This window comes from Musa acuminata, chromosome BXJ2-3 (assembly GCF_036884655.1).
Source record: "Musa acuminata AAA Group cultivar baxijiao chromosome BXJ2-3, Cavendish_Baxijiao_AAA, whole genome shotgun sequence".
Lineage (NCBI taxonomy): Eukaryota > Viridiplantae > Streptophyta > Magnoliopsida > Zingiberales > Musaceae > Musa > Musa acuminata.
Window position 1 is genome coordinate 15417887 of NC_088340.1, and position 24490 is coordinate 15442376.

The 24490-nt window shown below is 41.7% G+C and overlaps 2 protein-coding genes across 3 annotated transcripts; both read left to right on the plus strand.

Moving 5' to 3' along the window:
- Positions 1 to 314: 314 nt before the first annotated feature.
- LOC135607484 (conglutin alpha 2-like) lies at positions 315 to 8656 on the plus strand. 2 transcript variants are annotated; one of them, XR_010485190.1, is made up of 2 exons: positions 315 to 1950; positions 4018 to 4251. XR_010485190.1 is itself a non-coding variant. In XM_065099348.1 (2 exons), the coding sequence occupies exon 2, from the start codon at positions 6353 to 6355 to the stop codon at positions 7520 to 7522; it is 1170 nt and encodes a 389-aa protein (XP_064955420.1). In that variant the 5' UTR covers positions 315 to 1950; positions 4018 to 6352; the 3' UTR covers positions 7523 to 8656. The 2 variants fall into 2 exon arrangements, 1 of the variants encoding a protein (XP_064955420.1); XM_065099348.1 differs by having other exon boundaries at positions 4018 to 8656.
- A 3204-nt stretch (positions 8657 to 11860) lies between these two features.
- Positions 11861 to 16271, plus strand: LOC135607483 (conglutin alpha 2-like). The gene is made up of 2 exons (XM_065099347.1): positions 11861 to 14044; positions 16112 to 16271. Exon 1 carries the CDS (start codon positions 12399 to 12401, stop codon positions 13569 to 13571), a length of 1173 nt encoding a protein of 390 aa, XP_064955419.1. The 5' UTR covers positions 11861 to 12398; the 3' UTR covers positions 13572 to 14044; positions 16112 to 16271.
- The last annotated feature ends 8219 nt before the right edge of the window (positions 16272 to 24490 follow it).

The window sequence follows — 24490 nt, forward strand, 5'->3', positions numbered from 1 at the left end:
TTAGCTATGAAATTATCTGTAACTCCCTGTTGTAAATTCCAATTCTTATAAAACTTGATTTGTGTAAAACTAGATTGATAAAGCTTTCTAATGACACCTATTTTGTATAAATTAGAGTATAATTTGTAATATCCCTCGCTTTTAAAAATTATTAATAAAGATTTATTTATAAATTTGAGGACCTATATGTAAATATAGAAATTTTAAAGACTAAACTGTTAAGTTGTAAAAAGAAGTAAATAAAGTAAAACCGAAAATTTCGGTTTTATCCCACCGCCTCCCACGCACTCTCTGTTTCTTCGAGAAACAGAGAGGAGCGGTGGGGCATGAGGAGTGAAGAAAAGAAGAAGAAGAGGGAAAAGAAGAGAGGAGGAAGAAGAGAGGAAGAAGAGGGAGAAGAGAAGAAGAAGAAGAAGAAGAAGAAGAGGAGGTGGCTGCAGCGAGGGCTGCAGCGAGGAGCTGTGGGGCGTGGGGAGAAGAAGAGAGGAAGAAGAGGGAGAAGAGAAGAAGAAGAAGAAGAAGAAGAAGAAGAAGAAGAGAGGAGGATAGCTGCGGCAAGGCTGCAGCGAGGAGGTGTGTGGCTTTGGGGAGGAAAAGGGAAGAGGAGAAGAAGAGAAGGAGAAGAAGAGGGAAAAGAGAGGCAGCTGCAGCAGCCAGGGCTGCAGCACCTCTGTTTCCCGCAGGTGGAAACAGAGGAGAGGATGTGTGGGGCGTTGAGGATGAAAAGGGAAGAAGAAGAAGAAGAAGAAGAAGAAGAAGAAGAAGATAGCTGCGGCAAGGCTGCAGCGAGGAGATGTGTGGCCTTGGGGAGGAAAAGGGAAGAGGGGAAGAGGAGAAGAAGAAGAAGAGGAAGAGAAAGAGGTGTGATACCTCTGTTTCCTGCAGAGGAAACAGAGGAGAGGGTGTGTGTGACGCCGGGGAAGAAGGGGCTGCAGCTGCGGCGATGGCAGCTGCAGCTGGAAGAGAAGAAGAAGAGGAAGATGAGCAGGGGAGGAGGGAGAGGTTGCGGCCGTGGCTGCGGCCGCGACTGCAGCAGTTGCAGCGGGGAGATAAGAAGAAGAAAGGAAGGAGAAGGAAGAGGAGAAGGGAAAGAAGTAGCTGCGGCTGCGGTTGTGGCAGCTGCAGCTATGGCAGGGAAAGAGGAAGAGAAAAAGGAAAGGAAGAAGAAGAGAAAGGGAAGGAGAGGAAGAAGAGAGGAAGAGGAGAAGGGGCTGCGACTGCGGCGATGGCAGCTGCAGCTGTGGCAGGGAAAGAGAAAAAGGAAAGGAAGAAGAAGAGAAAGGGAAGGAGAGGAAGAAGAGAGGAAGAGGAGAAGGGGCTGCGGCTGCGGTGATGGCAGCTGCAGCTGTGGCTGGGAAAGAAGAGAAGGAAAGGAAGAAGAAGAGAAAGGGAAGGAGAGGAAGAAGAGAGGAAGAGGAGAAGGGGTGGCAGCTGCGGCAGTGGCAGCTGCAGTTGGAAGAGAAGTAGGAGAGGAAATAGAGTAGCAGAGGAAGTAGAGGCTGCGGTTGTGGTGGCTGCGGCCATGGCTGCGACTGTGACTGCGGCAGTTGCAGCCGGGAAAGAAAGGAAAGGAAAGGGGGAAAAAGGGGCTGCGGACGGGATTGCGGCCGCAGCGGCAGCGACTGCGTATGCAGCAGTTATGTCTGCGAGAGAAGGGAAGAAGGAAATAGTGCAGTGGAAGGGGGCTGCGGTTGTGACCGCAGTTGCGGTCGTGGCTGCGATTGTGGCAGCGGCAGCGGCGGCGGCTGTGGCAGCTGCGTTTGGGAAAGAAAAAGAAGGAATGAGAGTAAGAGAGAGCAGGTGACTGTGCCTCGATGTTCGACACGTGATGTAGTTACGAAGAAAGGAAGAAAACGGGAGCACAAAACGAAACAGAGAGAGGACACGGAGGAAAAGTAGAAAGATTGGATTGGCACCTTCCTTGGATATTCAGATCAAAATATTTGAAAGGCAAGTTCCCTGATCGTTTCTCCTATAATTGCTCTGATATGTCTTATTGCAAGTTCCCTGATCGTTTCTCCTATAATTGCTCTGATATGTCTTATTGCAAGTTCCCTGATCGCTTCTCCTATAATTGCTCTGATATGTCTTATTGTAAGTTCCCTGATCGTTTCTCCTATAATTGCTCTGATATGTCTTATTGCAAGTTTCCTGATCGTTTCTCCTATAATTGCTCTGATATGTCTTATTGCAAGTATCCTGATCTTTCTTCACTGTCAATTTTATCTCCACATTTGCTTTGAATATGAGGAACTTTGAATTGTTCTAGCCTTACATTTGATATATCTCCTGTTTAGACGTAACGATTCGAATCTGTGCAACTTTTGAGATTCTGACCTTTTGATACCGAGCTGCCTATAAGCCTTTGTGGAAACTCTGATTTGTTCAAAACAGATTTCATTGGAACCTAGGCTCGTAGACCTTTCCTTGATATATGGATTGAAAGATTTGGAATCTAAACACCTGCCCAGTTATCTGTTGAATCTGACATTATGAATTCTGCCAATAGAGATTTTGTTCTACGACTCTTGCTTACCAAATTATTTGTAACTCTCTCTGTTGGACAGTTCAATTCATATGAAGCCTGTCTTATCTGAAAGTATTATCCAATGATTATTTCTGAGTAAATTGGAGCACGATTGATAGTTTGAATCATTTGTTCAATGTGCCTTCTGTATTCTGCCAGAAATCGAGCTTTGGTCGATTTCTCATATTCTGGTTTCATTCCTTTGGAAATTGATATCCTTTAGCTTTCTTATTCAATTGAGCTTTATATTACGGCTTTGAATTCTTGTATGCTCTTGTCCTAAAAATTATTTGCATTCTTGAAAACTGTTGTGTAACGTTTATGCTATATCGTATTGACTCATATAGGCACAAGTATATCCTATTGTTTCGCATTTGCTTTCGATATGTGCCTATTCCAGTTTCATTCCTTTGGACATTGAATTCATCAAATCTTCTTATTGAATTGAGTTATATGTGATTGCTTGGATTCCATATGTGCCCTTGCTTTCAATTCCTTTCAAATCTGAATATACTTGTGAAAGATTATTGCTTACTTCGGATTGACTCGTAAAGGCACATGTACGTTTTGTTGTTCCGCGTGTGCTTCCAATATATGCTACTTATTGTTGAAACTGCCCTTTTGTACTCTGGTGTGTGGGATTGTCTGGACCTTTGCCAGAAATGGTAAAGGGTATGCGCTGATTTGCCCGCTTTGTGGGGTCCCGCTTTGTGGGATATTCTGGTATGCGCTTATTTGCCCGCTTTGTGGGGTCCCGCTTTGTGGGATATTGCTTAGAGCCTGCGATGCTCTGCCGGCCCCCTTTGACTTCACCTAGACGTGGGTGGATGGAGCTCCCAGACGTGGGAGACTTTTGTCAGGTGGTCATTCAGAAATGGATGAATCACATTCTGACTGAGATCCCACTACACCTTCTGTATGTTTGATATGATATCCAGAGCTTTGGTTATGTGTTTCTGTACATGCTTTGGATAAGATTGATATGTTTGCAACGTCAAAGACGACGTTTGAGCTTCTGTACAGTATTTGTTATTGATATGCTCTGAAATGTTTCCTCCACTGTTGATATGTTTCGAAATGTTTCATATGTCGTTGATATGCTCCGGAACATTTCATACGCCATTGATATGCTCCAATTACTCTGTGCTCCATTTGCTATGAACTGATATGTTCTGAAATGTCCTATCTGCCATTGATATGCTCCAATTACTCTGTGCTCCATTTGCTATGAACTGATATGTTCTGAAATGTCCTATCTGCCATTGATATGCTCCAATTACTCTGTGCCCCATTTGTTATGAATCAAATATGTTTTGAATGACATGATACTTATGATTTTGTATCTAATGAGATGGTATCCTTGAGAATTCTTGTATTCTGCCTTACATTATGATACCTTACTCGTTTGAAACCGTTCCTTTTGTTCTGAATATGTTTTGTCACTTGCTGAGCCGTTTTTGGCTCACTCCGTTGTTATATAAATCTTTCAGGTCAGCTTGTCACTCTTCGAGATGTTTGATTTGGGCTGAGGCAGTGGATAGCTATTCAGAATTATGGGCAAGTCTTGTCGGTTGTTATGCTATTATTGTATAAGCATATTTTGTATGTAATGAATTGTTCTGATGATCGAAATGGATATACTGTGTAAAAGTGTTAGAAGATCTCTGTTATTTGGAATTTCGGAATGTTAAGTCTAATTTATGACGATATGAACTTGTGGTGAATAGTTGGAGTTCTGATTGTATAATTTATTTAGCTTGTGGATTTATAAATGTTGTTCATGTTTGTCAAGTTGGCTTGGGTTGCCATAAATGTGAAATATCGAGTGATGTGATATATGATTTTAAAATGCACAGGTTTTATGGATGTGAATTTGATTGAATGTTTTTCAGTGTCCTCAAACGTTAGTTTGGATCCTGGATTGGTTTGTGACGAAAAGTTTAAAAATCATGGATATATTTTGAGGGGACGTGACAGAGGTGGTATCAGAGCATGGTTTGAGGATTTATTGAAATATTTGATATGTTGACGTGTAAAATATATTGAGGTCTAGTGAACTGTAGTGATCGGTGAAAATTTTCTTTGATGCATTTTAGGAATCTGGGATGACGAGGACATTTGGTCCTCCTATTTCATCTGATTTTGATTAATTAAGTGGGATGAATGGGGTAATCGGGGATATTGAATCAGAGTGGCACAGCAGAAGCATGGTGCACCTAATCCATTGGTGGCAGAAAAATGGATAATGCGAATAGAGAAGATATTTGATGTTCAAAATTGTTCTGATAATTAAACGATTTCTTTTGCCACCTTATATTGGAAGTAGAGGCTGATCATTAATGGGAACAAAAAAAAAAAAATTTTTGAAGATCAGTGGCAAGAATGATAAGGACAAGTTTACCCAAAAAAAAAAAAAAAGATTGAAAATGAATCAGAAAGTGATAACAAGAGGGTCGAGACATTTGGATTTGAAAAGGGAAGTCACCACAAAAGACTCAATCATGTGTGAATTGCAAGTTAAATTATGAAACAAGTTTGTGTTGGTGGGTGACTGGAGTCTATTTGTTTGTAGAAAGTTGGATCATAAAACAAAAGACTGCCATTTGAACAATAAGAAAGAGTCACTGCCTCATAAATCATCAGCCTATGTCAGAGTGTATGCTATCACTGAATATGATTCTAAAACTTCTGAATTAGTGATCAAAGGTATTATACATGTTTATGAAAGAATGCAAATATTTGTTTGACCATGGGTCCTATCTACGATTTGATTCGTAACATGTTGCCTATCACTTGGGTATTCAACCTAGACCACTGTATTATGTGATATATGTAAGTACAATCAATGGAGATTCTTTGATAACGAACTTAAATCTGGTCCTCTTGTCTGATTTTTGTTGGAGAACTTGAACTTTTGCTGATTTAGTTCTCCTAGAGATTTGGAGTTATGATATTATACTTGGTATGGATTGACTATCTTCTTATCATACCAGTATGGATTGGTATATAACGAATGATCACTTTTTGCATATTTAATCAGCCGATCTTTTATTTTGAGAATATTGGACATTATTTATCTCCTTGCCTAATGTATCCCAAGATGACTTGTTTGGATTACCTGCAAATGTGATTTTGCTTTTGATTTGGTCCTTGGGACAATCCTAAAATCTAAGCTTCTCTACAAAATGATATCATTTGAGTAAGCGGCATTAGAAAAACAACTACAAGGATTACTAAATGAGGATTTTATTTGGCTTAATATTTTATCATGAGGTGCTCTGGTGTTAGTTAAAAAGATGGATGGAACATTGAGGCTTTGTATTGATTATGGATAGTTGAATCAGGTGATCATCAAAAACGAGTATTTTCTGAAGTAACGACTTGCTTGATTAATTACAAGGTGCGCAAGTATTTTTAGAAATTGATTGAAGGTCGGGTTACCGTCTATTGAGGATCAAGGAGGAGAATATTTCGGTCACTCGTGGATAATTATGTAATTGTATTGTATTGATGAAACTATTTAAGAGTAGGAGGAGGAAATAAAGATATCATAATCCTCATCTTTTCATCGATTGAGCTATGATCAATTTAGAGGACTAAATTTTCTTTTAAGGGGGGGAGAGTGTAATATCCCTCGCTTTTAAAAATTATTAATAAAGATTTATTTATAAATTGGAGGACCTATATGTAAATATAGAAATTTCAAAGACTAAACTGTTAAGTTGTAAAAAGAAGTAAATAAAGAAAAACCGAAAATTTCGGTTTTATCCCACCGCCTCCCATGCACTCTCTATTTCTTCGAGAAACAGAGAGGAGCGGTGGGGCATGAGGAGTGAAGAAAAGAAGAAGAAGAGGGAAAAGAAGAGAGGAGGAAGAAGAGAGGAAGAAGAGGGAGAAGAGAAGAAGAAGAAGAAGAAGAAGAAGAAGAGGAGGTGGCTGCAGCGAGGGCTGCAGCGAGGAGCTGTGGGGCGTGGGGAGAAGAAGAGAGGAAGAAGAGGGAGAAGAGAAGAAGAAGAAGAAGAAGAAGAAGAAGAAGAAGAAGAAGAAGAAGAGAGGAGGATAGCTGCGGCAAGGCTGCAGCGAGGAGGTGTGTGGCTTTGGGGAGGAAAAGGGAAGAGGAGAAGAAGAGAAGGAGAAGAAGAGGGAAAAGAGAGGCAGCTGCAGCAGCCAGGGCTGCAGCACCTCTGTTTCCCGCAGGTGGAAACAGAGGAGAGGATGTGTGGGGCGTTGAGGATGAAAAGGGAAGAAGAAGAAGAAGAAGAAGAAGAAGAAGAAGATAGCTGCGGCAAGGCTGCAGCGAGGAGATGTGTGGCCTTGGGGAGGAAAAGGGAAGAGGGGAAGAGGAGAAGAAGAAGAAGAGGAAGAGAAAGAGGTGTGATACCTCTGTTTCCTGCAGAGGAAACAGAGGAGAGGGTTTGTGTGACGCCGGGGAAGAAGGGGCTGCAGCTGCGGCGATGGCAGCTGCAGCTGGAAGAGAAGAAGAAGAGGAAGATGAGCAGGGGAGGAGGGAGAGGTTGCGGCCGTGGCTGCGGCCGCGACTGCAGCAGTTGCAGCGGGGAGAGAAGAAGAAGAAAGGAAGGAGAAGGAAGAGGAGAAGGGAAAGAAGTAGCTGCGGCTGCGGTTGTGGCAGCTGCAGCTATGGCAGGGAAAGAGGAAGAGAAAAAGGAAAGGAAGAAGAAGAGAAAGGGAAGGAGAGGAAGAAGAGAGGAAGAGGAGAAGGGGCTGCGACTGCGGCGATGGCAGCTGCAGCTGTGGCAGGGAAAGAGAAAAAGGAAAGGAAGAAGAAGAGAAAGGGAAGGAGAGGAAGAAGAGAGGAAGAGGAGAAGGGGCTGCGGCTGCGGTGATGGCAGCTGCAGCTGTGGCTGGGAAAGAAGAGAAGGAAAGGAAGAAGAAGAGAAAGGGAAGGAGAGGAAGAAGAGAGGAAGAGGAGAAGGGGTGGCAGCTGCGGCAGTGGCAGCTGCAGTTGGAAGAGAAGTAGTAGAGGAAATAGAGTAGCAGAGGAAGTAGAGGCTGCGGTTGTGGTGGCTGCGGCCATGGCTGCGACTGTGACTGCGGCAGTTGCAGCCGGCAGCCGGGAAAGAAAGGAAAGGAAAGGGGGAAAAAGGGGCTGCGGACGGGATTGCGGCCGCAGCGGCAGCGACTGCGTATGCAGCAGTTATGTCTGCGAGAGAAGGGAAGAAGGAAATAGTGCAGTGGAAGGGGGCTGCGGTTGTGACCGCAGTTGCGGTCGTGGCTGCGATTGTGGCAGCGGCAGCGGCGGCGGCTGTGGCAGCTGCGTTTGGGAAAGAAAAAGAAGGAATGAGAGTAAGAGAGAGCAGGTGACTGTGCCTCGATGTTCGACACGTGATGTAGTTACGAAGAAAGGAAGAAAACGGGAGCACAAAACGAAACAGAGAGAGGACACGGAGGAAAAGTAGAAAGATTGGATTGGCACCTTCTTTGGATATTCAGATCAAAATATTTGAAAGGCAAGTTCCCTGATCGTTTCTCCTATAATTGCTCTGATATGTCTTATTGCAAGTTCCCTGATCGTTTCTCCTATAATTGCTCTGATATGTCTTATTGCAAGTTCCCTGATCGCTTCTCCTATAATTGCTCTGATATGTCTTATTGCAAGTTCCCTGATCGTTTCTCCTATAATTGCTCTGATATGTCTTATTGCAAGTTCCCTGATCGTTTCTCCTATAATTGCTCTGATATGTCTTATTGCAAGTATCCTGATCTTTCTTCACTGTCAATTTTATCTCCACATTTGCTTTGAATATGAGGAACTTTGAATTGTTCTAGCCTTACATTTGATATATCTCCTGTTTAGACGTAACGATTCGAATCTGTGCAACTTTTGAGATTCTGACCTTTTGATACCGAGCTGCCTATAAGCCTTTGTGGAAACTCTGATTTGTTCAAAACAGATTTCATTGGAACCTAGGCTCGTAGACCTTTCCTTGATATATGGATTGAAAGATTTGGAATCTAAACACCTGCCCAGTTATCTGTTGAATCTGACATTATGAATTCTGCCAATAGAGATTTTGTTCTACGACTCTTGCTTACCAAATTATTTGTAACTCTCTCTGTTGGACAGTTCAATTCATATGAAGCCTGTCTTATCTGAAAGTATTATCCAATGATTATTTCTGAGTAAATTGGAGCACGATTGATAGTTTGAATCATTTGTTCAATGTGCCTTCTGTATTCTGCCAGAAATCGAGCTTTGGTCGATTTCTCATATTCTGGTTTCATTCCTTTGGAAATTGATATCCTTTAGCTTTCTTATTCAATTGAGCTTTATATTACTGCTTTGAATTCTTGTATGCTCTTGTCCTAAAAATTATTTGCATTCTTGAAAACTGTTGTGTAACGTTTATGCTATATCGTATTGACTCATATAGGCACAAGTATATCCTATTGTTTCGCATTTGCTTTCGATATGTGCCTATTCCAGTTTCATTCCTTTGGACATTGAATTCATCAAATCTTCTTATTGAATTGAGTTATATGTGATTGCTTGGATTCCATATGTGCCCTTGCTTTCAATTCCTTTCAAATCTGAATATACTTGTGAAAGATTATTGTTTACTTCGGATTGACTCGTAAAGGCACATGTACGTTTTGTTGTTCCGCGTGTGCTTCCAATATATGCTACTTATTGTTGAAACTGCCCTTTTGTACTCTGGTGTGTGGGATTGTCTGGACCTTTGCCAGAAATGGTAAAGGGTATGCGCTGATTTGCCCGCTTTGTGGGGTCCCGCTTTGTGGGATATTCTGGTATGCGCTTATTTGCCCGCTTTGTGGGGTCCCGCTTTGTGGGATATTGCTTAGAGCCTGCGATGCTCTGCCGGCCCCCTTTGACTTCACCTAGACGTGGGTGGATGGAGCTCCCAGACGTGGGAGACTTTTGTCAGGTGGTCATTCAGAAATGGATGAATCACATTCTGACTGAGATCCCACTACACCTTCTGTATGTTTGATATGATATCCAGAGCTTTGGTTATGTGTTTCTGTACATGCTTTGGATAAGATTGATATGTTTGCAACGTCAAAGACGACGTTTGAGCTTCTGTACGGTATTTGTTATTGATATGCTCTGAAATGTTTCCTCCACTGTTGATATGTTTCGAAATATTTCATATGTCGTTGATATGCTCCGGAACATTTCATACGCCATTGATATGCTCCAATTACTCTGTGCTCCATTTGCTATGAACTGATATGTTCTGAAATGTCCTATCTGCCATTGATATGCTCCAATTACTCTGTGCTCCATTTGCTATGAACTGATATGTTCTGAAATGTCCTATCTGCCATTGATATGCTCCAATTACTCTGTGCCCCATTTGTTATGAATCAAATATGTTTTGAATGACATGATACTTATGATTTTGTATCTAATGAGATGGTATCCGTGAGAATTCTTGTGTTCTGCCTTACATTATGATACCTTACTCGTTTGAAACCGTTCCTTTTGTTCTGAATATGTTTTGTCACTTGCTGAGCCGTTTTTGGCTCACTCCGTTGTTATATAAATCTTTCAGGTCAGCTTGTCACTCTTCGAGATGTTTGATTTGGGCTGAGGCAGTGGATAGCTATTCAGAATTATGGGCAAGTCTTGTCGGTTGTTATGCTATTATTGTATAAGCATATTTTGTATGTAATGAATTGTTCTGATGATCGAAATGGATATACTGTGTAAAAGTGTTAGAAGATCTCTGTTATTTGGAATTTCGGAATGTTAAGTCTAATTTATGACGATATGAACTTGTGGTGAATAGTTGGAGTTCTGATTGTATAATTTATTTAGCTTGTGGATTTATAAATGTTGTTCATGTTTGTCAAGTTGGCTTGGGTTGCCATAAATGTGAAATATCGAGTGATGTGATATATGATTTTAAAATGCACAGGTTTTATGGATGTGAATTTGATTGAATGTTTTTCAGTGTCCTCAAACGTTAGTTTGGATCCTGGATTGGTTTGTGACGAAAAGTTTAAAAATCATGGATATATTTTGAGGGGACGTGACAGAGGTGGTATCAGAGCATGGTTTGAGGATTTATTGAAATATTTGATATGTTGACGTGTAAAATATATTGAGGTCTAGTGAACTGTAGTGATCGGTGAAAATTTTCTTTGATGCATTTTAGGAATCTGGGATGACGAGGACATTTGGTCCTCCTATTTCATCTGATTTTGATTAATTAAGTGGGATGAATGGGGTAATCGGGGATATTGAATCAGAGTGGCACAGCAGAAGCATGGTGCACCTAATCCATTGGTGGCAGAAAAATGGATAATGCGAATAGAGAAGATATTTGATGTTCAAAATTGTTCTGATAATTAAACGATTTCTTTTGCCACCTTATATTGGAAGTAGAGGCTGATCATTAATGGGAACAAAAAAAAAAAAATTTTTGAAGATCAGTGGCAAGAATGATAAGGACAAGTTTACCCAAAAAAAAAAAAAAAAGATTGAAAATGAATCAGAAAGTGATAACAAGAGGGTCGAGACATTTGGATTTGAAAAGGGAAGTCACCACAAAAGACTCAATCATGTGTGAATTGCAAGTTAAATTATGAAACAAGTTTGTGTTGGTGGGTGACTGGAGTCTATTTGTTTGTAGAAAGTTGGATCATAAAACAAAAGACTGCCATTTGAACAATAAGAAAGAGTCACTGCCTCATAAATCATCAGCCTATGTCAGAGTGTATGCTATCACTGAATATGATTCTAAAACTTCTGAATTAGTGATCAAAGGTATTATACATGTTTATGAAAGAATGCAAATATTTGTTTGACCATGGGTCCTATCTACGATTTGATTCGTAACATGTTGCCTATCACTTGGGTATTCAACCTAGACCACTGTATTATGTGATATATGTAAGTACAATCAATGGAGATTCTTTGATAACGAACTTAAATCTGGTCCTCTTGTCTGATTTTTGTTGGAGAACTTGAACTTTTGCTGATTTAGTTCTCCTAGAGATTTGGAGTTATGATATTATACTTGGTATGGATTGACTATCTTCTTATCATACCAGTATGGATTGGTATATAACGAATGATCACTTTTTGCATATTTGATCAGCCGATCTTTTATTTTGAGAATATTGGACATTATTTATCTCCTTGCCTAATGTATCCCAAGATGACTTGTTTGGATTACCTGCAAATGTGATTTTGCTTTTGATTTGGTCCTTGGGACAATCCTAAAATCTAAGCTTCTCTACAAAATGATATCATTTGAGTAAGCGGCATTAGAAAAACAACTACAAGGATTACTAAATGAGGATTTTATTTGGCTTAATATTTTATCATGAGGTGCTCTGGTGTTAGTTAAAAAGATGGATGGAACATTGAGGCTTTGTATTGATTATGGATAGTTGAATCAGGTGATCATCAAAAACGAGTATTTTCTGAAGTAACGACTTGCTTGATTAATTACAGGGTGCGCAAGTATTTTTAGAAATTGATTGAAGGTCGGGTTACCGTCTATTGAGGATCAAGGAGGAGAATATTTCGGTCACTCGTGGATAATTATGTAATTGTATTGTATTGATGAAACTATTTAAGAGTAGGAGGAGGAAATAAAGATATCATAATCCTCATCTTTTCATCGATTGAGCTATGATCAATTTAGAGGACTAAATTTTCTTTTAAGGGGGGGAGAGTGTAATATCCCTCGCTTTTAAAAATTATTAATAAAGATTTATTTATAAATTGGAGGACCTATATGTAAATATAGAAATTTCAAAGACTAAACTGTTAAGTTGTAAAAAGAAGTAAATAAAGAAAAACCGAAAATTTCGGTTTTATCCCACCGCCTCCCATGCACTCTCTATTTCTTCGAGAAACAGAGAGGAGCGGTGGGGCATGAGGAGTGAAGAAAAGAAGAAGAAGAGGGAAAAGAAGAGAGGAGGAAGAAGAGAGGAAGAAGAGGGAGAAGAGAAGAAGAAGAAGAAGAAGAAGAAGAAGAAGAGGAGGTGGCTGCAGCGAGGGCTGCAGCGAGGAGCTGTGGGGCGTGGGGAGAAGAAGAGAGGAAGAAGAGGGAGAAGAGAAGAAGAAGAAGAAGAAGAAGAAGAAGAAGAAGAAGAAGAAGAAGAGAGGAGGATAGCTGCGGCAAGGCTGCAGCGAGGAGGTGTGTGGCTTTGGGGAGGAAAAGGGAAGAGGAGAAGAAGAGAAGGAGAAGAAGAGGGAAAAGAGAGGCAGCTGCAGCAGCCAGGGCTGCAGCACCTCTGTTTCCCGCAGGTGGAAACAGAGGAGAGGATGTGTGGGGCGTTGAGGATGAAAAGGGAAGAAGAAGAAGAAGAAGAAGAAGAAGAAGAAGATAGCTGCGGCAAGGCTGCAGCGAGGAGATGTGTGGCCTTGGGGAGGAAAAGGGAAGAGGGGAAGAGGAGAAGAAGAAGAAGAGGAAGAGAAAGAGGTGTGATACCTCTGTTTCCTGCAGAGGAAACAGAGGAGAGGGTGTGTGTGACGCCGGGGAAGAAGGGGCTGCAGCTGCGGCGATGGCAGCTGCAGCTGGAAGAGAAGAAGAAGAGGAAGATGAGCAGGGGAGGAGGGAGAGGTTGCGGCCGTGGCTGCGGCCGCGACTGCAGCAGTTGCAGCGGGGAGAGAAGAAGAAGAAAGGAAGGAGAAGGAAGAGGAGAAGGGAAAGAAGTAGCTGCGGCTGCGGTTGTGGCAGCTGCAGCTATGGCAGGGAAAGAGGAAGAGAAAAAGGAAAGGAAGAAGAAGAGAAAGGGAAGGAGAGGAAGAAGAGAGGAAGAGGAGAAGGGGCTGCGGCTGCGGCGATGGCAGCTGCAGCTGTGGCAGGGAAAGAGAAAAAGGAAAGGAAGAAGAAGAGAAAGGGAAGGAGAGGAAGAAGAGAGGAAGAGGAGAAGGGGCTGCGGCTGCGGTGATGGCAGCTGCAGCTGTGGCTGGGAAAGAAGAGAAGGAAAGGAAGAAGAAGAGAAAGGGAAGGAGAGGAAGAAGAGAGGAAGAGGAGAAGGGGTGGCAGCTGCGGCAGTGGCAGCTGCAGTTGGAAGAGAAGTAGGAGAGGAAATAGAGTAGCAGAGGAAGTAGAGGCTGCGGTTGTGGTGGCTGCGGCCATGGCTGCGACTGTGACTGCGGCAGTTGCAGCCGGCAGCCGGGAAAGAAAGGAAAGGAAAGGGGGAAAAAGGGGCTGCGGACGGGATTGCGGCCGCAGCGGCAGCGACTGCGTATGCAGCAGTTATGTCTGCGAGAGAAGGGAAGAAGGAAATAGTGCAGTGGAAGGGGGCTGCGGTTGTGACCGCAGTTGCGGTCGTGGCTGCGATTGTGGCAGCGGCAGCGGCGGCGGCTGTGGCAGCTGCGTTTGGGAAAGAAAAAGAAGGAATGAGAGTAAGAGAGAGCAGGTGACTGTGCCTCGATGTTCGACACGTGATGTAGTTACGAAGAAAGGAAGAAAACGGGAGCACAAAACGAAACAGAGAGAGGACACGGAGGAAAAGTAGAAAGATTGGATTGGCACCTTCCTTGGATATTCAGATCAAAATATTTGAAAGGCAAGTTCCCTGATCGTTTCTCCTATAATTGCTCTGATATGTCTTATTGCAAGTTCCCTGATCGTTTCTCCTATAATTGCTTTGATATGTCTTATTGCAAGTTCCCTGATCGCTTCTCCTATAATTGCTCTGATATGTCTTATTGCAAGTTCCCTGATCGTTTCTCCTATAATTGCTCTGATATGTCTTATTGCAAGTTCCCTGATCGTTTCTCCTATAATTGCTCTGATATGTCTTATTGCAAGTATCCTGATCTTTCTTCACTGTCAATTTTATCTCCACATTTGCTTTGAATATGAGGAACTTTGAATTGTTCTAGCCTTACATTTGATATATCTCCTGTTTAGACGTAACGATTCGAATCTGTGCAACTTTTGAGATTCTGACCTTTTGATACCGAGCTGCCTATAAGCCTTTGTGGAAACTCTGATTTGTTCAAAACAGATTTCATTGGAACCTAGGCTCGTAGACCTTTCCTTGATATATGGATTGAAAGATTTGGAATCTAAACACCTGCCCAGTTATCTGTTGAATCTGACATTATGAATTCTGCCAATAGAGATTTTGTTCTACGACTCTTGCTTACCAAATTATTTGTAACTCTCTCTGTTGGACAGTTCAATTCATATGAAGCCTGTCTTATCTGAAAGTATTATCCAATGATTATTTCTGAGTAAATTGGAGCACGATTGATAGTTTGAATCATTTGTTCAATGTGCCTTCTGTATTCTGCCAGAAATAGAGCTTTGGTCGATTTCTCATATTCTGGTTTCATTCCTTTGGAAATTGATATCCTTTAGCTTTCTTATTCAATTGAGCTTTATATTACTGCTTTGAATTCTTGTATGCTCTTGTCCTAAAAATTATTTGCATTCTTGAAAACTGTTGTGTAACGTTTACGCTATATCGTATTGACTCATATAGGCACAAGTATATCCTATTGTTCCGCATTTGCTTTCGATATGTGCCTATTCCAGTTTCATTCCTTTGGACATTGAATTCATCAAATCTTCTTATTGAATTGAGTTATATGTGATTGCTTGGATTCCATATGTGCCCTTGCTTTCAATTCCTTTCAAATCTGAATATACTTGTGAAAGATTATTGCTTACTTCGGATTGACTCGTAAAGGCACATGTACGTTTTGTTGTTCCGCGTGTGCTTCCAATATATGCTACTTATTGTTGAAACTGCCCTTTTGTACTCTGGTGTGTGGGATTGTCTGGACCTTTGCCAGAAATGGTAAAGGGTATGCGCTGATTTGCCCGCTTTGTGGGGTCCCGCTTTGTGGGATATTCTGGTATGCGCTTATTTGCCCGCTTTGTGGGGTCCCGCTTTGTGGGATATTGCTTAGAGCTTGCGATGCTCTGCCGGCCCCCTTTGACTTCACCTAGACGTGGGTGGATGGAGCTCCCAGACGTGGGAGACTTTTGTCAGGTGGTCATTCAGAAATGGATGAATCACATTCTGACTGAGATCCCACTACACCTTCTGTATGTTTGATATGATATCCAGAGCTTTGGTTATGTGTTTCTATACATGCTTTGGATAAGATTGATATGTTTGCAACGTCAAAGACGACGTTTGAGCTTTTGTACGGTATTTGTTATTGATATGCTCTGAAATGTTTCCTCCACTGTTGATATGTTTCGAAATGTTCCATATGTCGTTGATATGCTCCGGAACATTTCATACGCCATTGATATGCTCCAATTACTCTGTGCTCCATTTGCTATGAACTGATATGTTCTGAAATGTCCTATCTGCCATTGATATGCTCCAATTACTCTGTGCTCCATTTGCTATGAACTGATATGTTCTGAAATGTCCTATCTGCCATTGATATGCTCCAATTACTCTGTGCCCCATTTGTTATGAATCAAATATGTTTTGAATGACATGATACTTATGATTTTGTATCTAATGAGATGGTATCCTTGAGAATTCTTGTATTCTGCCTTACATTATGATACCTTACTCGTTTGAAACCGTTCCTTTTGTTCTGAATATGTTTTGTCACTTGCTGAGCCGTTTTTGGCTCACTCCGTTGTTATATAAATCTTTCAGGTCAGCTTGTCACTCTTCGAGATGTTTGATTTGGGCTGAGGCAGTGGATAGCTATTCAGAATTATTGGCAAGTCTTGTCGGTTGTTATGCTATTGTTGTATAAGCATATTTTGTATGTAATGAATTGTTTTGATGATCGAAATGGATATACTGTGTAAAAGTGTTAGAAGATCTCTGTTATTTGGAATTTCGGAATGTTAAGTCTAATTTATGACGATATGAACTTGTGGTGAATAGTTGGAGTTCTGATTGTATAATTTATTTAGCTTATGGATTTATAAATGTTGTTCATGTTTGTCAAGTTGGCTTGGGTTGCCATAAATGTGAAATATCGAGTGATGTGATATATGATTTTAAAATGCACAGGTTTTATGGATGTGAATTTGATTGAATGTTTTTCAGTGTCCTCAAACGTTAGTTTGGATCCTGGATTGGTTTGTGACGAAAAGTTTAAAAATCATGGATATATTTTGAGGGGACGTGACATAATTGGTTATCCAAATAGTTCATAAAATGTTCCTATCATATTCTACCAGAATCGAGCTTTGGTCGATTTCGGCTTTCCTTGTTTCTTCTCTTTGGAAATCGATTTTGGCAAAAACTCTTACTTTAGTTAAGCTTTACATTATTACCTTAAATTCCTGTATACTTTTGTCCTTTATTTATTTGTACATCTGCAGCTATCATCTAAAGATCATGTTTGCATCGTAATGATTCGGCACATGCATCCCATTGTTCCACATTTGCTTTCGATATGTGCTTCTTCCAGTTTCATTTCTTTGGACATTGAATTTATCTAACTTTCTTATTTCAATTGAGCTATATATGATTTCTTGAAATCCTTGTATGCTCTTGCTTTTGTTTCCTTTCAAATCTGAAAACATTAGTGAAAGATTATGTTTGTATCGTATTGACTCGAAAGGCATATATACATTTCATTGTTCCGCATGTGTTATAATCAAGAGCACTAAGAGGGGGGGTGAATTAGTGCAGCGGAAATCTTTCAACGATAAAAAAACGTTCGAACGATAAAAATGATTTCGGTGTGAAAGCCGATTCTAAGATTACTTTAACTTAAGATCAAGCGAGATGACGTTAAAGTCAATCTATGAAGGCAGTTTGCAGTTATGATGAAAACTAGAATATAAGCGCAAACTGAAATACGACGTTCGTACGATAAAAGCGATTTCGGTGTGAAAGTCGATTCGTAAACCGCTTTAACTTGAGATGAAGCGAGATGTAGTTAAAGCAAGGATATAAAGGCAGTTTGTAGTTATGATGGAAATCAGAACGTAAGCGTAAACTGAAATATGATGTTCGTACGATAAAACTGATTTACGTCTAAACGCCGATTTGGAAAGCACTGAACTTTGAAACACGTTCGTAAAAACATAGAAAGCAGTAAGCTATTGAGGAGGTTTGTAGTAAAGATAAGATGCTCAAAGTAAATGCAAACCAAGATTTAGAGTGGTTCGATCAATCTTAACCTACTTCACTTTTGGCTTCCTCCACCGACGAGGTCACCGATGTCAACTAGAGGCCTTCCTTCAATAGGCGAAGGCCAACCACCCTTTTACCATTTCACTCCTTTTGACGGGCTTAGGAGACAACCCTTACAGACTTTTCTCTCCTCTCTTTAAAGCTCAGAACTTGGAAGAAAAGAGGGAGAAGAACTTTTGGCCTTTACAACAATTTTGAGCTCTAAAAATCATAGAACAAGATCAAGATTTCGGTGTATGTTCAGTGCTCTTTCAGTGCTGAATGGGTGGGGTATTTATAGGCCCTAACCCAGTTCAAATTTGGAGCTCAAAACTACCAATTCCTGGAATTCTGGGATCTGGCGGTTGCACCTCCTGACTGGAGCGGTTGCACCGCTTGGCAGAGCTCGAAGACTGAGCCTCTGGGTGGTGCCACCTCTTGTCAAGGGCGATTGCACCTCCTGCCAGAGCTCGAAGACCGAGCTCAGGCGGTGCCACCTCTTGTCAGGGGAGGTTGCACCGCCCAGTCTCGCTCGAAGACTGAGCCTAGGCGGTGCCACCTCTTGGCTGGGGCGGTTGTGTTGAATCTCGTATTTTGATGATGAAACTACTTGATATATGTTTATGATTTAATCTGCGTTTTGAGTGACGCAGGATGCTTTGATCAGGATGAGACAATTAAAGCAGGAAAATCATGTTGTGCCGGAGGAACATGTCAGAAGATTGGACGTCGGGCCGGTGGATCGGTCGACGTATCGACAGAAGGCTTCGGGCCGTGGACTCGGGCATCGGGCCAAGTAGAGCGGGTATTGTGCCAAGGATATCGGAGTTGCGGAGTCAACTGGCCGATTGGGCAATAGGCCGCAGGAGAGGACGATGCGCCGAAGAATCAGACGAAGCGTCGAGGGACCAATGACATGCCGGACAACTTGGTTAATTGCTTAGGATTAATTGTCTCGATCGAAGTTTTGTTTTAAGTGTGCAGGATTAACTACGATGAAAGATAGACAAGCAGCAGGAGTTGCGCCGGAGTCAAGTTCATGATCACGTTGGGAGTTCGAGAGTTCGACGAAAGTACGGACGGTCGTCGGAGGTTCTGCGAGAACAGATCCGAGAAGTCCAGAAGCTTGCCAAGCGAAGCTCGTCGGAACTCGCCAAGTGGATCGTCGCAAAGTCCAGGAGTTTGCCGGAAGTCCGCAGAAGCATCACCGAGGGTTCATCGGATGATCGACGGAAGTTCGCCGGAAACTCGCCGGAAGAAGCGATTGACGTACCAAAGCAAAGCTGCAGAAATTGTCTTAGATTTAATCGTAGTTAGCACGGTGATTAAGTTAGAAATGGGAGGTGATCCCATTAGCTTAATCCTGGGGCAATTGGGCCCCTGAAGAACTCAAGTTGGGTCGAATGGTTCAACCCATTCGAACCCAAGTAGCTGTGGGAGGTGCAACCGCCCAGGCAGGGAGGTGCCACCGCCCAGGCTAAGTCTCCCAGCGAGACTGGGCGGTGCAACCGCCCCAGCTAAGAGGTGCAACCGCCCAGGGCTCAGTCTCCAAGCGAGACTGGGCGGTGCAACCTCCTCTGTCGAGAGGTAGCACCGCCAGAGCTCAAGTTCCGAGCTCTGGCAGGCGATGCAACCACCGAGCTCGGTCTTCGAGCTCTAGCAGAGAGCTGCAACCTCTCTGGACAGGAGATGCACCGCCTGAGCTCGGTCTTCGAGCTCTGGCAGAGTGGTGCAACCACCTCTGGCAGAGAGGTGCAACCACCTCTGGCAGAGAAGAGAAACTTCTCTGGTCAGGAGATGCACCGCCTGAGCTCGGTCTTCGAGCTCTGGCAGGAAGGTGCAACCACCCCTGACAGAGAAGGTGGAACCGTCCGAGCTCAGTCTTCGAGCTCTGCCAGGCGGTGCCACCTCTCCAGTCGAGAGGTGCAACCGCCTGAGCTCAGACTTCGAGCTCTGCCAGGCGGTGCCACCTCTCCAGTCAAGAGGTGCAACCGCTTGATCCTGGAATTCCGGGATTTGATCGTTTTGAGCTCGAAATTTGAATTGGGTTGGGGCCTATAAATACCCCACCCATTCAGCACTGAAAAGACACAGACCTACACTGAAATCTTGATCTTTTCTGTGATTCTAAGAGCTCAAAAGTGTTGTAAAGCCTTTAAGTCTCCTCCTTCTGTTCTTCAAGTTTTCAGTTGTAAAGTGAGGAGAGAAAGGTCTGTAAAGGTTGTCTCCTGAGCCTGTCAAAAGGAGAGAAACTGTAAAAGGGAAGTTTGACCTTCGCCTATTGAAGGAAGGCCCCTAGTTGACGTCGGCAACCTCGTCGGTGGAGGAAGCCAAAAGTGGAGTAGGTCAAGGCTGACCGAACCACTCTAAATCTCTGGTTTGCGTTTATTTTTGAGCACTTTATCATTACTGCAAACCTCCTCCATTACTACTGCTCTCTACACTTTTACGAACGAATTCTGTGCAGTTTACGTTTACGTCTTGATTCCATCTACAAACTGCAAACTGTCTCTCTGCTCTTTTACGAATGAGTTCTGTGCAGTCTACGTTTACGTCTTGATTTCACTTACAACTGCAAACTATCTTCTGCACTTTTTTACGAATAAGGTTCTGTGCAGTTTACGTTTACGTCTTGATTTCATTTACAACTGCAAACTGTCTTCTGCGCTTTTACGAACAAGGTTCTGTGCAGTTTACGTTTACGTCTTGATTTCATTTAGAACTACAAACTGTCATCTGCGTTTAGACACAAACTGCATTTAGACGTAAACTGCGCTTAGACGCAAACTGCGTTTAGACGCAAACTGCGTTTAGACGCAAACTGCGTTTAGACGTAAACTGCGCTTAGACGCAAACTGCGTTTAGATGCAAACTGCGTTTAGACGTAAACTGCGTTTAGACGTAAATTGCGCTTAGACGCAAACTGTGTTTAGACGCAAACTGCGCTTAGACGCAAACTGTGTTTAGACGAAAACTATGCTTAGACGCAATCTGCGCTTAGACGCAAACTGCACTTAGATACAAACTGTGAATCAGCTTTTGCATCATAATAGTTTCTATCGAACGAACGCAGCTTTCGGTTTTAATCGCTGTAAAATTTCCGCTGCACTAATTCACCCCCCCCTCTTAGTGCTCTCGATCCTAACAGGTTGCACCGCCCAGTCTCCCTCGGAGACTCAGCCCAGGCGGTGCCACCTCCTGGCTTGGGCGGTTCAACCGTCTGGCAGAAATCAGGGTCCGAATGGGTTGATCCATTCGGCCCAATTTGGTTTTTTCAGCGGCCCAATTGCCCCAAGATTAAGTTAATGGGATCACCTCCCATTTCCAACTTAATCATTGTGCTAACTACGATATTCCCTAAGACATTTACTGCAACTTGCTCTGGTGCGTCAATCGCTTCTTCCGGCGAGCTTCCGGCGAACTTCCGTCGATTATCCGATGAACCCTCGGTGATGCTCCTGTGGACTTCCGGCAAACTCCTGGACTTGCAATGATCCACTTGGCGAGTTTCGACGAGCTTCTTTGGCAAGCTTATGGACTTCTCGGATTTGTTCCCGTAGAACCTTCGACGATTGTCCGAACTTCCGTTGAACTCTCTAACTCCCAACGTGATCATTGTCCTGACTCCGGCGCAACTCCTGTTGCATGTCTTACTTTCATCGTAGTTAATCCTGCACACTTATCTCAACATATAGATTTGATAATAAATGACAATTGACTTCATCATCAAAATCCGAGATTCAACAATCTCTCCCTTTTTTATGATGACAATCAATTGATAATGGAGTTAACCTTAACTCCCCCTGTCTATATGCCATACTTAAGATAAGTCATTTTAGAATTCAAAACCTTTGAATTCAAGAGACATATTGACAAGTTAAAATCATTTAAACTTATCAATACTCCCATCATGATTCCCATCATGATGTATCTCTCTGAAGTTGATGTCAAGGCTTGACATTCATTTTCAAATTTTACATTACATGTTTGAATGATGGTAATAGTAGCAATTCATCATATTGTAAGATATCAACATGTAAAACTGCAAAGTAAGATTTTGATATCATTACATGATGCACACATTTCAAATGTTTTAGCAATTATTACATTTCATCACATGGTAAGATATCAATACGTAAAATTACGATGCAAGTTTTTTGTTTAATATCTTGACATAATACAAACAAGGCATAATGCAAATTATAGCAATCATAGCATCTCTTAGTGATGCAAGCATGGCATTAGTACTCATATATTTCTCCCCCTTTGTCATCAACAAAAAGCATGGTAATTGTGATACCAGGAGAACAATATAAGCAAATTTTGAGCATAAGTGTGATAGTCGTTCATGCCTTTACTAGGTTCAAGTTATTTTCCAATAGTAAGTGATAGGAATTCAATTGTACAAGCATGATATGTAGATCACTTTGAATACTTCTTCCTTTGTATTTGTTATAATCTTTTTGCATGAAGGAGGAAGGCCATTTGTGAAACTAGCTATTTGTGAGTTTACTTTGAGTTAAGTTAAAACCGATGAGAGATTAAATCATGAAGTTAAAATCGATGAGAGATTGAATCATGCTTCATTTTTATAAGTATCAAGATATGTATGTGAAACAAATCTTTGCAAGTAAAAAACACTATCATCCATATTTCAAGATGGAATTAATAAGCAGGAATTATTTCATCAAATCCATTTCAGAAAAATATTTTTCATAAGTGTATGAGAAAATCCGATTGTTAGGATACCAATTGTTAAGCGAATCCGAAAATGAAATTAACACTTTCATGCATTCGGATAAGACTATGCTACAGATTTTCAAATATAATCATGAAAACAAAACATGCTTATTGCTATGGAAATTTTTATATTCAACACATAATTTCCAACATGTTATTTAGGCATGTAATGGTAGTCAAGTGATTTGATCATTCAATAAAGTCCGAAAGATAATTTTAACTAGTTTATGTACTTGGACACATCAATATTCCTAATTCTCTTCTTATGAAATCAAATTGTTCTTTACTTAGAGGTTTTGTAAAAATATCAGCTAGTTGATGTTTAATATTATGGCAATATAATAACATAACGCGTCAACTGCATTGGTATATCATTTTCACAAATCATATTTATCATGGAAACCAAGACACAAGGTTTTCAAAAACATTTAGTTTCGATGTAAAATCCGACAGTGAGTAACGAGATTAAACAATGAGTGATGTTTGTAACTCTGCTCACAAATAAATACATAAGGTAACCAGATCAAGGATCAAGGCACAAGGCATTGTGATCATAGTGAGTAACATAAAGAGTTTACAATACACATATAAGCTCATTCAGGAGGTGAAAAATTAAAATGCCTAAATAAAGCGTCAAATTGTCGATAAATTTGCTGCTGCTCAGATAGGATTTGATCTTGTCGATATTCAAGCCGTTCTTGTCTTTGTTCAAATCGGTCCATTCGAATCCCAATATCTTCGACAGATGATGTATGAGCTGGCTCAAATGAATGTGTTTCCTCAAAGGGACAGATCGCAGGAGATTGAGTTCTCCTAAAGACTGGTGTTTCCAGTTCTGGTTCAGGTTTAGGGGGATCGGTTCTTCTAGGCATTCTAACCCAATTACCATTTCTATAAACACATCTTAATCGGTGAAGTAGATTTTTATTTATTATGCTAAACCTATCTACTTTTATTACTTCTTCTTCCGGTGGTATTAGAATATCGTAGGCTTTCAGTATTCTAGTGATTATACCATCATATGGAAGCATCATGTCTTTCTTAGATAGTTCTAACATGTTTTGCTGGATAAGATAACCAAGACAGATGTCATGTCCTTTCATGATCAAATACATAGTTCCTAATTCTAATTGGCTTACTTCATCATGATGGTATTGTTTAGGGAGAATGATGCTAGCTAGGATATGATGAAGTACCTTAGTGTTTAGTGGCAGTAGATGTTTACAACTTTTAGGAATAAATGTTAAGTTGGGATTGGCGAAAATTGTTCCTAAGGCTTCAACATATGTTGTCCCAACTGTTGGGAAATCATTGGGGGCGACATCATATGCGCAGCGGAAGAATAAGAAAACAAAATCCCCGATTCCCAAAAAGATGTTCGTTGTCGTGCGAAGATTGGTGCGCAAAAATCCGTAAAACACAAAATTGCGTATAGAGATTGTGTTACCTAGGGAGATCGTATATCCCTGTTTCCTTACAGATCCTTAGGAGACGGTGAAGGAGGTCAAGCGTCCTCCTCTCTAGTAGTGATCCACACAGCAGGGTTGTGACGACGCTCCTCAAAACTCCAGGCCTACTCTGAGGTGGAGAGGGAGAGGAGAATAGGAAAGGCAAGCAAAGACTCTAGCCTATGAGGCTGTGAATCCCTCCTATTTATAGAGATCCCGTGTCAAACCCTAATGGGTCCTTCCCTAGTGGGTATTGGATCTGCATCCAATAAGATAAGGGCTCCGTCGAATATCTCATATCCGAACCTCTACTCATCGCAATGCCTACCATATGTGTGTGACCCTCTAGGCCCAATATCGAGCTGGCCGTGAGTCATACCTGTCAGAACTCCTTCTAACTTAGTGAATTATTATCTCTGTAATAATTCACTCGACTCATTGACTACGGACGTACTAGGCCACTATGCCGTAGTCCCCAGACGATACTGGGGAATCCAATCCATTGGACCTGTCTGTCCTCAGTTACCATGTACATATAGTCCCTCATCCATCTAATATCCCAGAGACCGTATATCGAGCATGGTGCTGTCAGACCCATACGGTTTCTACTCGAGTCTCGCTCTAATCGGATTCTCCCGGAGAGCTCTTTCTCTCTCAACCCGAATGACCCTGGCCAAGGATTTTTCTGAGCAAGAACACATAGAATATTCCT

Excerpts from the sequence above, each read along its gene's own strand:
- LOC135607483 (XM_065099347.1), top strand. The coding sequence starts at position 12,399 with ATGAGGAGTGAAGAAAAGAAGAAGAAGAGGGAAAAGAAGAGAGGAGGA.
- LOC135607484 (XM_065099348.1), top strand. The coding sequence starts at position 6,353 with ATGAGGAGTGAAGAAAAGAAGAAGAAGAGGGAAAAGAAGAGAGGAGGA.